Below are 16749 nucleotides of genomic sequence, written 5' to 3'. Positions count from 1 at the left end.
TAAAATACAGACAATACTTATATAATTATTGTGGCAATAAAGGAGATGACTGGTGACTGATGAACAGATGTTGATTTGCAAAAAGATGCTAGGCATAAAAAAAAGTCATGACAGGGTCACTGCCATGGAGTTCATTGTTCTCCTGGGAGTTGGGATACAAGAAATAAATAACAAAGTCACTAAAGATTTTGATAAGCACTTCGAAGGAAAGTGAACAGGAAAATCATAGAAAACAATGAGTATGTTTTCTTCCTTAGAGTGATTGGGAAGGCCAAAAAGTGACGTTAATGAATAAAATTAACAGGCCCAGAAAGTCACAAGCAAAAGCATGAATTCCTTGAAAGAAGGAAGAGGCTATTGTAGACTTGGAATTCTTAGGTCTGAGTGTTGGCATAGATAAAATCAAAAGGTAAATTAGGTCCCATCTTACATGACCTTTTAAGCAGAGAAATGTTGCCAAGTGGTTGTAAGCAGAAAAGTGAAATTAAATGATGCATATTAAAAGATCTTTGATTACTGTGTGATATATCATAGGGGGCACATGTAGAAAAGGGGAAATAAAATGACTGGCTTGAGTATCATGGTGGCATTGGATGGACAATACTGGATGTACTTAAAGTATACAGTATTTTGATTAAAATAAAAAAACATGTTTAAGCACTGAATGGGAAAAAGAAGAAAAGGAAGACTCCTCAATGAGAATGAGTCCATTTACTGACACTGAAAACTATAGAGGAAAAGATTTTGAAGGGAATAAGAACTTAAGAGGTCTATTTGGTACACATTTGATTTAAGATCTATGAGGAAAAGTGTAACCAACCATCCCACTTAGGACAGACTGAGGTTGTCCTGGTTTGGGCACTTAGAATACCATGTCCTGAGAAGTAGAGAGGATGAGGAAGTAGCTAGTCAAGGAATGAGGCCTGATCTAAGTCTGTAAACCAATTCCAACGCTCTACTTACTGCCCTGATAAGTGAATAGCGTAACATTAGGACTTTGTTACTAATCAAGATGCTTTTATAGATCTGGACAAAGAAACTAAAACATAAGAAAGACTGTCAAAGTTATTAAAGCATAAAAACACAGATATGCTGGGGTGTATGTGTGTATACACAGATGTTATGAAGTGGCTATCCTAAAAGTCTACCATTTGAGTGGGGGAAGGAACAGTTTGTCTACATGGGTAAGAACCTTATACTCACTATTCATAATATATATTGGTGGTTTTTAAACTTTAAAGGTATTTCATAATGATAGATGTGGCCATGGGCCATTTCTACTTGCATGCAACAAGTCCCAAAGTAAACAACTAACTCAGCATAATGTGAGCCTTCTAGAATTTGTATATATGTTGCCAGATTTTAAAGACTAACAATGTACAGCAGAATACACAAAAACATTGTTCTCAAGAAGACATCATTACAAAGACTTCATTCCAAAAATGTATCAAATTGTTCATCTGTCCATTTATGCAGCAAACATGTTTTTAGTACCTACTATGTACAGACATTATAGGATCATGAACAATAACTAGTCTTTCTATAGAAGTTTAAAGTGTAAGGATAGGAATCCCAATGATAAATGTAACTGCACTGTGTTCTTAAACAGTACCAATAAATTCAATGAGAAAAGTAACATAAAAAAGTGTAAGGATAGGGAATGACATATAAAGTAGATACAACTCTTATTCAGGAACTAAAAGGAAACTACACCAGTCTTAAATTGATGGAAAGGACAATATAAAAGCTTCCCTGTTATTAAGAGAGATGGAAACATAGACAAGAAGGAGAGGGGGATTAGCCAGATAATCATATTTTTCTTTGTGAAATACAATAAATCTTTTGTTTAAAATCCAGGCTCAGTACCTAACTGACAATTCTCTCTGGTTGTCTCCCAGAGATTTCAAAACTAAGATGTCAAAAGCCAAGATCTTTTGTTCAATATAACATTCTGTTATAAACTGTATTATGTTTTAACATATGAACTCTAAATAGAGCTCTGTCCTTTCAGATGATATACTCATCCCCTAGTCTTGGATTCATTTGCCAATTCACAGTGGAAGGAAAATTGGGAAATAAAGGAATATGGCATATCTCTGTGTCTTGCCAATTGATTCCTACAAACATGTCATACTATAACCAACAGAACTGCCTCACAACATGGAATCATGAGGCCACATCCATAGGTCATGGCTATTAACCCACCAGGAACTAATCTGGCTAAAATTTGGAGCCATTTTCCTAAATATGTTTATGTAGTGACCGTGCGCTCTGATGAACTGGTGGAAAGCATGATCTCACTGTCACTGTGTCGGGTATTGGGGCCTGTGATGATACGATGAAGTACCTTAGACTCCTCCCGGGGAGGGAAATGCTCTCTCTTCTCCTTTAGGCATGTCAACACAGCATCAGAAGTCTCCTCCCCAGAAGAGCTTGGCTCAGGGCCCGTAGCTTCAGGCTTCCCATTTTCTCTTGGAACTGTGGGTTGCTCACAGGACAAGCTTCTCAGAGGGCCTTTAGGAGCACTTCCTTGTTCTTCTGATAGCTTCAGCTTTAGTTCTAAGAGAAATGCCATGAATTACCTTGAGCAAAAAGGACCCACTAGACTTAATAAAAACAGAGTCTCTCAGTAATTCCCTCCACCAGTGCCAAATTGGTAGAAATGAACAATGCTAAAACAAATTTTTATGGGGCAAGGGAAAGCTCAATAACCATGAACCACATCATAAGCACTGAATCAGGTACAGAAATGGAGCTCTAGAGCCTGGGGTCCTCATGGAGGCGTAGGAGCATGCGTGGTAGGAACTCGGTTTAGTTCTGATGGAAGAGATCTGGGGGAAGACCAGTGGTGCCTGACCTCAGAGTTTCTATCTGTAGTAGCACCTGAAATTCTACACTCAGTTTTATTAATGTAAAATTTGCAAGTTGTGAATTTATCAAAAGCCCCCATGGAAACACAATACTTCTGGAAAGCATTACATATGCAGACACCCAAGGAAATATGGGACAGGGGGGATGAAAATACCATCCCCAACTTGATAGATTAACAGTTTTGTATAATGTCAGTTTTTAAAATCTAAGAATCACCTTTATTGCAATGTGTGGCATAGAAACTTAGATAATTAAAACTTTAAAAGGCCACTGGGGACTTGTCAGTGAATTACATATCAGAAAATGCTAGGGTACTGGTTGTTTGAGGCCATCTATATTGATTCCTCAATTACATAGCTCATTTTCTTTGATTTTTTCTTGGTTGGACTCTGGCTTGATATTTAAACACTGCATATTTTATAAATGCACATCATTACAGCTTAATATTGCTGAATTAATATTCCTTTCTAATTCTTAATCATTATCCTTCTAGAAATTTGGAAATATTCCATGTCCCTGAGTATTGAAATTAGAGTATGGATGGAGGAACAAAATAATTGATAAATAATGATTGTATCTTAAAATGTATTTTAGAGTTAATTAATGCAACATCATCCACAGCGAGGGACAGAAAAAAAGATTGGACTGAGACACAGAAGAAACAAAATGTATATGCAGCTTACCACCTCTATGCCTCATAACTTTCCCCTCCGGCCATAAATGCCCTCACCTTTACAATGGGATATGGGAAATAAATGATTTCTCATACCTATTTTGTTTCTACTACTACAGATCCAATAACAGGAAAGTTAAAGCTCCACAGGTTGAAGTGTCCCTAGATTTGAGTGAATCATTCTAGTTGGAGGTTGAAGGTGCTCAGTCTTTGTGTAAGGAGGTTTATGAAGAGAGGTTTAACTATGAAAGTGATCCACAGCCATTTGTTTTAAGTTAGGCCTCCAATGGAAGCAAAAAGTTGAGTTTAAGAGGGCCCAGGTGGAAATGAGTCAAAATGCCCTGGAGCAGACTATACTATTTTAACTGCATCTTACTGAGAAAAGAGACCTTTGGCTGGCATTTACCTTTGAGCTGTTTACGACCTTTAGCCAAATCATTCATCCATTTCAGTACTTCAGGATTAGAAGTCTTGTCACCATGTGAAGGCTACCAAGGGGGGTTGGGGGGAATAGAGGCAGAAGGAAGGGAAAGGGAGGGAAAGAAAGAAAAGGAAAAATAAAACTTTTCAACAACCAAGCCACACACTGAAGCTGATGGAGTTACTTCTGGAAAACATCAGACATACTTGATCTTCCCCACAGTTTTATCCTTGTCATGGAAATCATCATCATCATCATCATCTTATTATTATTGTTATTATTATTACTATTATTATTATTATTATTTGGTACTGGTGATCAAACTTGGGACCTTGCGCTTCTGAGGCAGGCAGCAGAACCACTGAATTAAATCCCCAGTCCTCACAGGCATTACTTTTAAACATGCTTGATCACCCAGTATTTTCATATAGCTCTAGCGGTGCCAGCATTCCCCACCATCTAACCCTCCATCACCTTGCAGGCTACCCACACTCCACACCTCTGTTCTCAGATCAATGATAATGCAAACTATTGCTTCCTACTTTGCCTGTGGCTCTCATACTTGATATTCGAACATAACCTGAAGGAAAATGCTGACAAACCTGGACATTTACCGCCTAACAGCCATAATCCTACAACCTGAAGGAAGGAGAAACCAAACCTGACAATAGTGATAGGAAGTCATCAGTCTGTTAAGGAGAGAGCAGATTTCTAATCCTCTCACTGTTTATAAACTCAACATGCTACTGTAGCTCGCATTAAAATCAAACAATCATATTGGTGTGAACTTGACAAATTATGTACCTTTTCTGTATTTCATAGTTCTATGTGAGAATTAAGATGCCATGATGATATGTGTATTTTAGTGACTGAATGTAGGGCTCTTTCATATTCCCTTAGGGTGGTCCACTAAATCCATGTAACATAAGTGGCAGGCATCGGAAGATGGAAAATATGTTCAAGTTTGAAGGAAAAACAGTACTTGCATTTTAAAATTATCAAATGTACATAGAATTAAGTATTCACACTGTGGAACACATGGAAGAGCTCTAGAGCAGTGTAAAAACTATACATTTTAAAATCAGGATGGGAAGAAAATAATGATTCTCAGGGAAGGTTGGACAATAGACTATGGCTTCCACGAAGAGGCCTTCATTTCAGGACCGCGGACAGCAACACATGCTCATGCTCTGCTCACCTCCAAAAACTGACTTAGTCTGGTCCTACCCTACATTCTGCTAGAATGATGCGTCATACTGATTCCTGACTTTGAGTAGCACTGTCGGTGTTTTACTGTTTTGTTTTGTTTTTTTCCTGAGTCCTCAGAATTTTAAACTCTAAGAATATATCTTGCTGAACAGTGATTTATTAGGTTTGTCCCAAACAGGTAATTCTGCTTTGGGATTTTTGTTTCTTTGTTTGTTGTTTTGTTTTTGTTTTTGTTTTTTGGTACTGGGGATTGAACTCAGGTCCTTGTGCTTGCAAGGTAGGTGGCGACACCACTAAGCTAAATCCTTGGCCCTCTATGTTTTATAATATGTTAAAAAATACAAAGGAACATTAAAAAAAAAACCCTAAGCCCCTAAACAAATGATTAATAAAGAAGTGACCTTTTATCACTGCACATAGGATTTCAGAGAAATTTAAGGCTGAATTTTCTGATAAAGTAATATTCCGAAATCAGTTTCAGATATGAACTTCTTATTTCTCTATGTTAGGGGAGTTTTTAAAAGAGATTAAATCAAGCTTTCATGGATGGCAGCTCTCAAATCAGATGAAAGTTTTCATATACCACCTGGAAAACCTACAAACCAGCTTTGTAACTTCTGTACTGAAATATTTTGGATTAATGAACTAAAACAGTCAGACACCTAGAACTTGTAGAGTTTAGGTTTGCTCAGTGCAATTAAGATGGGGCACCCAAGCCATATAACTGAAGATACAGAAGAAGCAGATCTGTGGTCTGCCAAAGATGGTTCGTAAGACAATAAGAAAGATTTCAGCATTGGTAATGACAAGATCTGAATTTCTGAATTGTCTTGACTAGATTTTTTTTTTTTTTTTGAGACAGGGTCTCACTATGTAGTTGAGACTGAACTGGAACTCACTATGTAGCCCAGGCTGGTCTCGAACTCACAGCGATCCTCCTTCCTCAGACTCCTGAGTGCTGGGATTACAGGCATGCGCCACCATGCCCAACTTAGATTAATTATTTGCTGTGCAGTTCTTTGTCACTCAATTCCACTTTCAGGGCCTCAGTTTCTTCCCTTGTCTAACAAGAAAAAAGACTAGCTGATCCATTTCAGTTCTAACCTTTTCTGATTCCAACTGAAAGTAGACATCTGACTGAGACAGACTTTTTTAAGCACATGAGCATGGTAATCCAGTATGTCAGGATAAGCACAGTTCGGGATAGGGATATAAAACAGTTACATTCAAAAGAGATGCACAGACACCAGAATAGCACAGAAGCTCTGCAGGAGCTTGGATTCAAAAATTAGCACTGGGTGCTATTAATTCCACAGTCAAGCTGCCAGGAAGGGAAATTTTATACACAGCAGCTAATTAAAGCCCACTGACATATCAAAACTCCAACTACTTCCTGGCACCCTGACAGAAAGGGCAAGGGGAAGCGTCAGTTCCTAGGACATGTAAGGTTCTGTTTACATTCAAGGACTCTTAAACACACAGACACAGCAGTAAACATGAACCTCTTTCGCCCTCACCCCAGTGTTTATCCTTCTGCAGGTATTTAAGTGTGTGTGTCTGTTGGTCTGTTTGTCTCTCTGCTCTTGCTTTAAATATTCTCTATACAAAGACAGGAAGTGCCAGAAGAACTGAAATTCTCTTCCAAAATGGATACCTGCTGGGTCACCGTTACCGTTGAGAGAAATAATCCAGGATCTGTGGCTACAAGAGGAAAATTTCCTTTCAGTTTTTGACAAGGTAGAGATGCCATGGATTAGCTTATTCAAATATTGCTCAAATAGATTAAAAAATTATTCAGCCAAACACTGAAGTAGATTGTATATTCACTCTCGTTTAATGCCTTCAAACTTAAATCATACCGATATTAACCCCACTTTACAGATGGACAAACTGGGCTCAGAAACATGAAATAAGAAGTCCAAATTCACAGTATTCCCAAATGTCTGCTGGATTCACATCTAGAGCACTCTGACTCAATTACTGCCAGGTAGGAAGTGTTAACAGGCCAAAGATGGAGGCCTGACTTGTTACTCTAGAGTCCAAAGAGAGGGTAACCCAGACCTAATGACACACCAGTGGCAAACAAAATCAACTTCTTTCAGAATATATGAAGCTTTCAAAATACAGGCATTAAAGAATTTTACTTCCTCTCCTCCACTGTAAAAACTTCTCATCTTTAACTCACTGCTTAAAGCCTGAGGAGACAGAGCACAACCACCTTAGGCAACTTTTAAGTCTTCACTGGGCCTCAGTATCCAAGTCTGTAAAGGCCTAGAGAATAATGTGTAGAGCTCAGCTCCCTCCTGCTCCAGAAAAGACAGTAAGTATCTACGACTGCCTGACTTTGGGGAAGAGAAAAATCTTCAGCAATCTGAGGTTTCCTTGAAAGTGAACATGATTTTTTATTCTATTTTTCAAGGCTAAAAACCACTCCTTAAAACCATTTATTTAGTGAATTTGAGGCCACACAGGACAGAAAGAATGGAAGAGTGGGATAGTACCGGCTCTTAGCTACCCCAAACTTATTAGAGGCTCATAGGAACTTTCTGATTGCCTCTGTACCAAGTGCTTAGTGAGCCTTTAAATATTTCAAGATGTACGAGAGATTGTCCCCTGTTCTCTTTTATTCTAATAACAAGCTGTTCTGGGCCCTCTGCCAAAGAACTAATATATTTGTGCAATTCTACATGAATATAATTTTTCTCTATTCTATGATCACCACAAGAGAAAATAAATAAAAGTAGTACTGTCCTTCAAGGCACTTACCTATGACTCTATTGTTAAGTGAGAAAAGACAAGGCTCATGTGGGCGGCACCAAAAGAACCAGCTCAGAGACTGGTGCTCTCTGATGGGAGAGGTTGGATCAGTTTGTCCTTATGCATGGCCTAAACAGATGTCACTTAGAAATTATTGCCACTCATCAACAAGCCAGTACTTTAATGTCAGAGAAACTAATTCTCCCTTATTATACTCCTCAATTCGGGATTCTGCCCATGAGGTCTTCATCAAAATGTAAATGGAAAAAGGTTAAAGAAGAGAGATCAGGAACAGGGATTTAGCTCAATGGCACTGTACCTGCCTCACAAGCTCAAGGTCCTGAGTTCCATCTCTGGTACTAAATAAATAAATAAATAAATAAATAAATAAATAAATAAATAGACAAAGAGAGACCATAGTTCAATAGCTTTGCAAATTTGGTCCTAGAAAAACTAGTGATAGTAATATTCCTCAAGGAAGAAAAGGAGAATGGATAAACACATAAGTTTATAAACAAGAGTCATCACCCATTACGAGGAAATATCTTAGCAGAGATAAACTGACAGAATATGAGAACAAGTCAGACTCAGAACAGGAACTCAACCTTGGTCCTTGTTTGGATGGTGGGAAAAGAACTGTTCCCTGCCAAAGAGGGGTCCCCAAAAAGGAAAACCCATACACCCCTGACATCATCTACTTTTAAAATAAACCCTAGAGTCCTTACCCGATACTTCTTTTCTTGTTCAAATTTTTCTTCAAATTTCCGGATTTTCCGCTTGAGATTCTGGATGTGCTTGGTGAGCTGCGCAATGGTCTGAGGCTCTTTGCCATCACTACAGCTGCACCGTGAAGAACTTCGGGGCCTGCCAGGAGTCCAGGAGGGAGAGAGCATTAAGAATAGTCTTGAATAACAGTCTTGAAGTGATCACTACTGTTTGGTCTGTAAACCAGGATGGTTTGAAGAGTCCAGAGCACAACCCATTAGCAGATGAGTCTACCCAGTGGTATGTGCTCTTCAGAGGAGACACCTGATCTCAGTACTATAATACAGGCAGGATGTCATCAGGAACATTAATATACAAATATCAGAATATTAGGAAACTTATTGCTCACAGATTAGAGAGGCCAGTTTAACACTTAAAAGAGACAGAACTGCTGAAGTGTTATGTTTGATAGGTGGTACCAGCCACGCCTCTCAACAGTTTCAAGGAAGACTTCAAACAAATAGTTAATTTTTCTTGACATAGGCTTTTCAAATGTGATAAAAGAAATGGCCCCTTCTGCAGAGAATGTGTATGCCTTCTCACTTGACACTCATCTTACATGATAATAATTCGTTAACTCCCACAATTCCACCAGTGAATGGATAGTTAAAGAATGCAGATTTGGATAAACCAAAGAATAACAGCATGAGTTAGGAAGGAGAAACAATGGATTCCCTAGGCACATTTTTACCAATGGATTCTCAACCCCATTATCCAGGAGACCCAAATATAAAGAACGCATAGTCTAATCCCAAATGAAGTGTGGAGGGGAGCAGGAACCCGACTTGAGACAGTTAGATAATAGGAGGTAGGTAGGTAGGTAGATAATAGATAGATACATACATAGACAAATCTCTATTTAGCTGGAGAGACAGCTATTGTAAGCCACCAATTTTCTAGAATCTAAGACCAAAGAGAGGTGTACAACTCTCTGGTGTTCCCATAATCATTCAGGGGATTCCATTGTTGGATATGGGGAAACGCCGAGCTAATTAAGAGCAATACTTGTGACATTTGCATATACACATACTTAGAATTATGATTACTCCACCAAAAATATGCAAGCCTTTGGGGTAGCCTATCTCTTAATGACCATTTCCTCTTATGGCATTAAATGCTCAAGCAGCATTTCCAACTAGAAGGTTCACCAATATCTGCCTTCTTATTCAGGTCTTGCAGGTGCATTTGGCAGATACATTCACACTGCTTCAGAGACATCTCAGTGTAGGTTGGAAATGTGGTATTTGAAAAGCAGGATTAAATAAGATAGATAAGGTTTTCCTACATCATAAACTGCTGAGTGCTGGGTGGAGAAGGTGCTGACTCAGGGTCTAAGTTGAATCTCTGACTTTGGCTGAAGATGGAGCATCGGGGTGACAGCAGGGGGTTATCTCCATCGGTGATGTGACAGAGCAGCCTGCTGGTCCCCACAGACAGGTCTTCTGGTATGCTGTCAGCTTCCTTTTGCCCATCTCTGTGGGTTGTCATGGAGTCTGGGGAAGCAAGAGAAATGATCAAGACTTAGAAGTGACACAGGGCTTGAGACTGTCGTGTTCCTAAATAAAGATCATACCCATTCATTATAATGGCTTGCCTCTTTGTCGTTTTTTTCCTTCTGGGGATAGGAATAGCGTTTGAAAACACTGTCATGCTTTGTCTCACAGATCCTGGATAAAAAATATTACAAAGCCACCAACAACAAAAAATGGAAACAAAATATTTTGGTATAAGTTATTCAGTCAGCATAGCTCAAAACTATAAAACTCCTCTTTATTTCATCGTATTTGTCATATGGCCTCCAACATGTGGAAAATGTTACAATGAAGAAAAAGAAAACAATAAAATAGAGCTGGAGCAAAAGATTGTAGATTATTAGGGAGAAAAAGAAAACTGAATTAGCAGTGAAGGGAGGTAATAAAGTGGGAAGGAGGAGAAGAACAAAAGAAAAGGGGAAGAGAGAGAAGTCACTCTAGAGAGAAAATTATACAGCTGCCCTCAAAACGGATGGAGAACCTTGCTTATCAATGTGAAATGATGGTGAGAAATGCTAAACAGAAACCACAGTTTCAAAACAAAACAATATAAAGAGCATGCATTCATACGCACAAGTAAATGTATTAAATGGTCAGAGGTTACATAGTACATAACTACAAAGTAGGCAGAAGTAGGAACAATTCCATTTTCCCCAAAAGGGTTATGCAACATTTTACTTCGGATAAAACAACAAATTCCACTCCAAATATACTCTCCAACTGGACAGCTTGGTGCTTGAATTATCACTATGATCACTCTTCTTGAAAGTCACCTCATTGGAAGCTAGATGTGGTGCCAGATGTCTGTAAACTCAAAATGCCAGAGACTGAGGCAGGAGGATTTCAAGTTTGAGGCCAGTCTGGGCTACAGGGTTACTTGAAAAGCTGGATACCCCTGCACTGTGGAGGTGAGCACGGGAAATGAGGTGTGCTGCCAAAGAGACATAACTCACTGAGGATGGCCAGGATAAGGGTCCCTCCATCCTGGGATCTGGACAGAGTTGCTCAAGAAGTAATTCAGATAAAAACCTCAATTTTTGCCTACCAAACAAGTCAGGACAACTTAAGGCTTTCTCTTCTGTACTTCCCTAAAGACGGTAGAAAACAAAGACTTTCTGGGTGAATAAGCATTTCCAGAAAATACTGACAATTCACTTTTCCAAAATAAACATTTATCACAATTTAGCACCAGATAAATCTTAATCAGATTTAGAATGGCTCCTTGTTCTCTAGAACTTGAAATGTAATTTGCTTCGTTCAACATTCCAGGTCAGGTTAGGTGCACCTGTGTTTTCACTTGGCCTGAAAACACCTCCCTGACGGGTTGTACACTGAGGGAAGATAAGACTTCTTTTTGTGCCTCTGAAGCCCACTGCATCAGCAGATAAAGCTGGTCAGAAATGGACATGGTGAAAGCAGTACCTAGGCTGCAGTGTGGTGACAGCCTGAGGAGTAGTAGGAATAAGAATTATTAACCAGTAAATCATATCATCAAACCCTTTCCTTAAATCATCAGACTCTAAGAAGAAATGAATTTTATTCATGTTACCTGTTTTATTTTCAGCATCTTCTGGTAATAAGAATCAGAAGAAATAATCAGAAGAAAATAATCTTTAGCAAGAACCTGGGACCAGAATATGCTTATTAAAGTGAGAGACATCTAGAGATCTTCAAACTCCAGCTAAGCTGTAGCCCTCGGTAAAAATTAACATAGTCTCTTGTTGCTGTTTTCTACAAGATGCCCAAAGGAGGCACTTGGGTTCCTAGTACATCATTGCAAAGCAGAGGTTGAAAAAGACCAGGAAACCCATGGACACCTAAGGTATAACTTTACAGAATCATAGACAGCTATGAATGGCTTTAAAAACTATATTGTAATAATAATTGTAAATCTCTATTTACATGGCATCTGTTGTCTATGAATACTACATAATTTACCAGTGCTGCCTAATTTACATCCAAACCTCATTTCCCTCCAACCCACTCTTGAAGGAAGCCACAGCCAGAAAGATCCCCAAGCAATCAGCTGAAAAGCAACAGAGTCAAAAATTGCTAACTTGGTAGAGCCTCCATTCTTTCTCCACACTCACCGTTTGAGTTGAGAAGGCATTTAATTAAATCAGCTGGCGTGTGTATTTGTGTGTGCATTTGTATAGACAGATCATTGAGTTCTTGGAAGAAGTCAATTCAGATTCAGAGCCAGTGCTGCAGCCACCCTGGGAACAGGGCCCAGGTCACAGCTTCCAGACTCTGATCCCTGACAGGAGAAGCTTATGGCAATGCTAAACTCAGGTGGCTTCCAATGGTTCTCTGGGGCACATAACTTCATCTTGCAATGGAAGGGTAAGCTGTGCAGGGCCAACAGTGTGATGCACTATGGTTTAGAGGAAGGGGCTTGCAAGCCAAGAGTCTGGTATGCTTCTTCTGTGGGGTTCCAGCCAATTTCTCAACATGTCTGGTTGCTTATTTGGCCTGTCTCATTCAAAGGGCTATGCAAAAAATAAGAGGTCTGCTGTACATGTGCCTTTAGGTAACAATACTATATTATACACTAAAAATGGTTAAAAGGATAGCTCTCCTGTTGAAATCTCTTGCTGCTGCAACAAAAAGTTGTTCATATTTTCTAATATTTCTGCAATAAATATATCTTAATTTTATAGAAAGGAAAATACAATTAATATAAATTTGGGGGGGAGTATTCTTGGGAAGGAAAGTGATAAAATATTTCAGTTGAAGAATAATACAGAGTAAAGATTATAAACCTTGAATGCTAGATCTATAGGCTAAGAGAGACTTGGAAAATGATGGTCCATTTAAACCTCAATTTCAGCTGGGCGTGATGGTGCACGCCTGTAATCCCAGCACTTGGGAGGCTGAGGCAGGAGGATCGCTTTAAATTCGAGACCAGCCTGGGCTACATAGTGAGTTCTAGGTCAGTCTCAACTATGTAGTGAGACTCTGTCTCAAAACAAACAAACAAACAAACAAACAAAATCAAAATAAACCTCAATTTATTCATTACTAAACATGGAGAATTATGATGCACACCTGTAAGACTAAATAAGGATGAAATAAAAATGCAAACCTACAAAATTTTTATCATATCCACAAAAACCTATTATTGCAGTATGTATGTGTACATAGTTTCAGTTTGTATTTTTATATCAACTTCATACAAAGTAATGATGACCATGAAGTCATGAATTTGATTGCTATTTTAAACTAATAAACATTAAAAATTTCTCTTAAAATTGACAATGAGCATTCATGCATCCCTTATGTAGCATACTTTGTGAAACATTAGGATAAGGCATAGAAACAGGTGAACATAGAGTCCATAACAACAATCATATTTTTTTTTTTTTTTGTACTGGGGATCAAACTCTGGGCCCTTTCTCTTGCAAGGCAGGTGGTGGAACCACTGAGCCAAATCTCCGGCCCCCATTACTTTAATATTATCAAAATACATTAAATAGGTTCCCCCACAGGAGCTCCTATGGAGGTGAACATGAGAAGTGAGAATCAATATATATCAACATCTTAACATCTTATCCCTCCTTATTTATAAACAAGAATAATAACTGTATTTAATATTTATGGAGTAACTAATTCTGTGCTACTTATTCTGAGAGTTTTTGACCTATGTAAACTTTGTACCAACAAGGTAAAGTTGGTTTTTAAATGGTTTCCACTTTAAATTCAGCAAGAAGTTTGTATAACCACACTAATGCCATTCAGAAAAGCTTCGACCAGTGCCTGCAGCAGAAGACCACATCTCTAACACTGGACGCTGAAGTGTGGCTGGCAGTCCATTCCCTGGGCAGTAGGTAGCTGGAGAAGAGAAATGGTTATCATCAGTGTGTGAGGCCAAGAAACCTCTTCTGATTTGGCTGCAGCTCCAGGCAGAAAGAGATATGACATTACAGATGTTACATGAGCCAGTCAAATTTAAAAGTTTAACTTTCTGATGTGAGTTTTTAAACCAGTTCAAAATTTAAATCCATTCCATTCTTCAAAAACTGAGGCGGGACTGACAAGATTTAACTGAGCAGATTTGTTAGTTTGCAGCCTATCTTGGATTTGCCTATCATGGTGGACTTGTAGGAAGCAGTGAGATATATTCCAAAATGCCAAACTACTGGTTCTAGAAGCTAAATGAGTCAAAAGCATGTCCACGATTTGTATGAGGTTCAAGCATCAGAGTTCTCACCCTGTCTCAGGACAGATACCAGAGCAGGTGATAATGTCACACACACAAAGAGGGTTGTGAAAACAAAAACAGCTCCCAAAACATCTGATTATTGATATATGGTGTATTCTATTTTAAGTCTGCTAAATTTGAGCCTCAAAGGTACTATAAGGAACAGTTGGCTTCAGGGTAAGAGAGAACGGGTAAACTTGAAGTTATCCCAATAACTACTGCTGGGGAAACAGAGGAACCTGCCTGAGTACAGACCACTGAGAGAGGAAAAGGTCATCATTCTGGTAAAATGACAGCGGAAGTTAGAGTAGGTAAAAGGGGAGTCTGGGTTGGGCTGACTGACCTAGCAAGGAGAGGCTAGCACTCCAAGCAGGCTTCTAGGTGCCAGCTTCCACGGAGGACACTAGAAGTATTAGGGAGTTGAGGGATGGGAAATTTGTCACCAAGAAAGCCGAGCTGGGCTTCGAGACAGGGACTCTGTAGCTCCCAAGAGGCACTTTGCCATCATAAATAAAAGTATGTGCTATGGGCTTGGACCTAGATGGAAGTCCTACTTTTGTTTTCTGTGAAAGTAGAGACACGGCACTTGATCTCTTTCAATCTCAGTATATTTGAAATTATCAAGGGAAATGGCCAGTGGAAAATGTCTGATCTCTGAGAACAGCTTTTCCCTCCCTGCACTACCAAAATGAAGCCAACTGCTTAGATAACAATCAAGCTGAGCCACGTCCTGCCTGTGCTATGTGGCTGGTGAAAGACTAATCAACTCCCTTGGTAGCGTCCAGGACCTAGAAACACCCTGCGGGTGTACAGAGAAAGTGAGGCACTGGCATGTGGTGCTCATCACTCTTCAGCCTAATTATTTCCACAGGTCTTCTAGTTGATCCCTGCACAATTGATCACCTTAGTCGTGGAGCTAATACAAGTCTGCTAGTAACATAACATGAGTCATTTTCAAAGCAGAGTTCTCCTTATGGGCAGAACTACTTTGAGAAATGGAAAATAGAATATATAAAGGCCACAGGAAAACTGCTGAAGAAAATTCAACATAGGTTGCACCTTCTCCATTCATTCTGTTTGGTTAGCATTTTGGGTTTTATTTGTGGTGCTTGGGATCAAACCCAGGGCCTTTATCATGCTAGGTAAGTGCTCTAACACTGAGCGTAATTCTAGCCCTTGAAGGTTATACCTTTTCTAGCGTCATCCAAGTCAGACAGGAAGCATAGTTTAGAATTCTTAACTTCAAGCATGTTATTGGTCTGACTAAGTTAACTAATTCAGTCAAAGAAGTAGACAGACAGGTTAACGGAAATGCATAATTCTCAGGGAAACAGAGGGGCCGGAAGCGGCTGTCCACTGATTCTGGGCCTGGAAATTGTCTAGAGAAGATTCAGACACAAAGCTTCTGGGCTTGCCATCTATTCACGGCATATGTAGCCATTATGAACATGGAACAAGGACATCAGCATAGCCCAGAGAAAGATATTTTAAAAATTACTATAATAGATGGAAAAAACTGTATATAGAGGAAGAGTGGTATATGAGAAGTCTATGGAATATCTGCTCAATTTTCTGTAAATCTCAAACTTCTTTTTAACAGTCTGTTAATTTGAAAAGTAACTAGTAAGATGGCCACAGTGATGAGCGCCTGTAATCCCAGCACCCCAGGTGGTTGAGGCAGGAAGAAGCCATGTTTGAGCCCCATCTGGGCAAATTACTTAGATTCTGTCTCAAAATAAAAATGAAGAAGGGCTGAGAATGTAGGTCGGTGCAAAGGCCCTGGGTTCGATCTCTAGCATCATAAAATTAAAAGTAAATAAAATAAAATGACTGTAAGTCTATTAGATTAAAGTCTGAGTTCCGGTGTCAGTATTCTGGGCTTGGTCTGCAATGTCACCTTCTTACAGCTGTTATATCTCTGCTCTTCCAAGTCTCTTCAAATTTAGTACTCTCATTTTTAAAGAGTTGTAATGAAGACAAATAGGATAATGCAGTTAAAACAGTACTTGTCTTCCCTTAAAAACTGAATTTTAAAACTTTTGTGGCTGGTTACCTGGGAATTTGAGCTGTAAGATTAATATTTCCTTCCTAAAAGGCAGTTATGGAAATGGTCTCAAAAATTACACCGTCATCTATAAATTCTGAAATCAAGATGAGCACCTGCCTGTAATCCAAGCACTTGGGAGGCTGAGGCTGGAGAATTGAGTTCAAGGCCAGTGAGTTCAAAAGACAGCCTAAACTACAGAGTGGGACCCTGTCTCAAAGAACAAAAAATAAAAAAAATATGAAAACATTTAAGAAATGTTTTCTTTGGAAAACA

General features: G+C 39.0%; 1 protein-coding gene across 8 annotated transcripts in view; it reads right to left on the bottom strand.

The window, feature by feature from the left end:
* Nucleotides 1–16749, bottom strand: part of Fam13c (family with sequence similarity 13 member C) — a 106769-nt gene that overhangs the window by 7381 nt on the left and 82639 nt on the right. For all 8 annotated transcript variants that reach the window (XM_010603074.1, XM_010603040.1, XM_010603044.1 and 5 more), the window contains 4 exons: nucleotides 9982–10189; nucleotides 8657–8795; nucleotides 3951–4032; nucleotides 2348–2559 (listed from right to left, as the gene is read on the bottom strand). In XM_010603074.1, coding sequence (XP_010601376.1) covers nucleotides 2348–2559; nucleotides 3951–4032; nucleotides 8657–8795; nucleotides 9982–10189 — 641 coding nt within the window. The remainder of the gene's footprint in view (nucleotides 1–2347; nucleotides 2560–3950; nucleotides 4033–8656; nucleotides 8796–9981; nucleotides 10190–16749) is intronic.

Source organism: Fukomys damarensis, unplaced genomic scaffold (assembly GCF_012274545.1).
Source record: "Fukomys damarensis isolate Sample0158 unplaced genomic scaffold, DMR_v1.0_HiC HiC_scaffold_20, whole genome shotgun sequence".
Lineage (NCBI taxonomy): Eukaryota > Metazoa > Chordata > Mammalia > Rodentia > Bathyergidae > Fukomys > Fukomys damarensis.
This window is presented reverse-complemented; position numbering and strand designations above follow the sequence as displayed.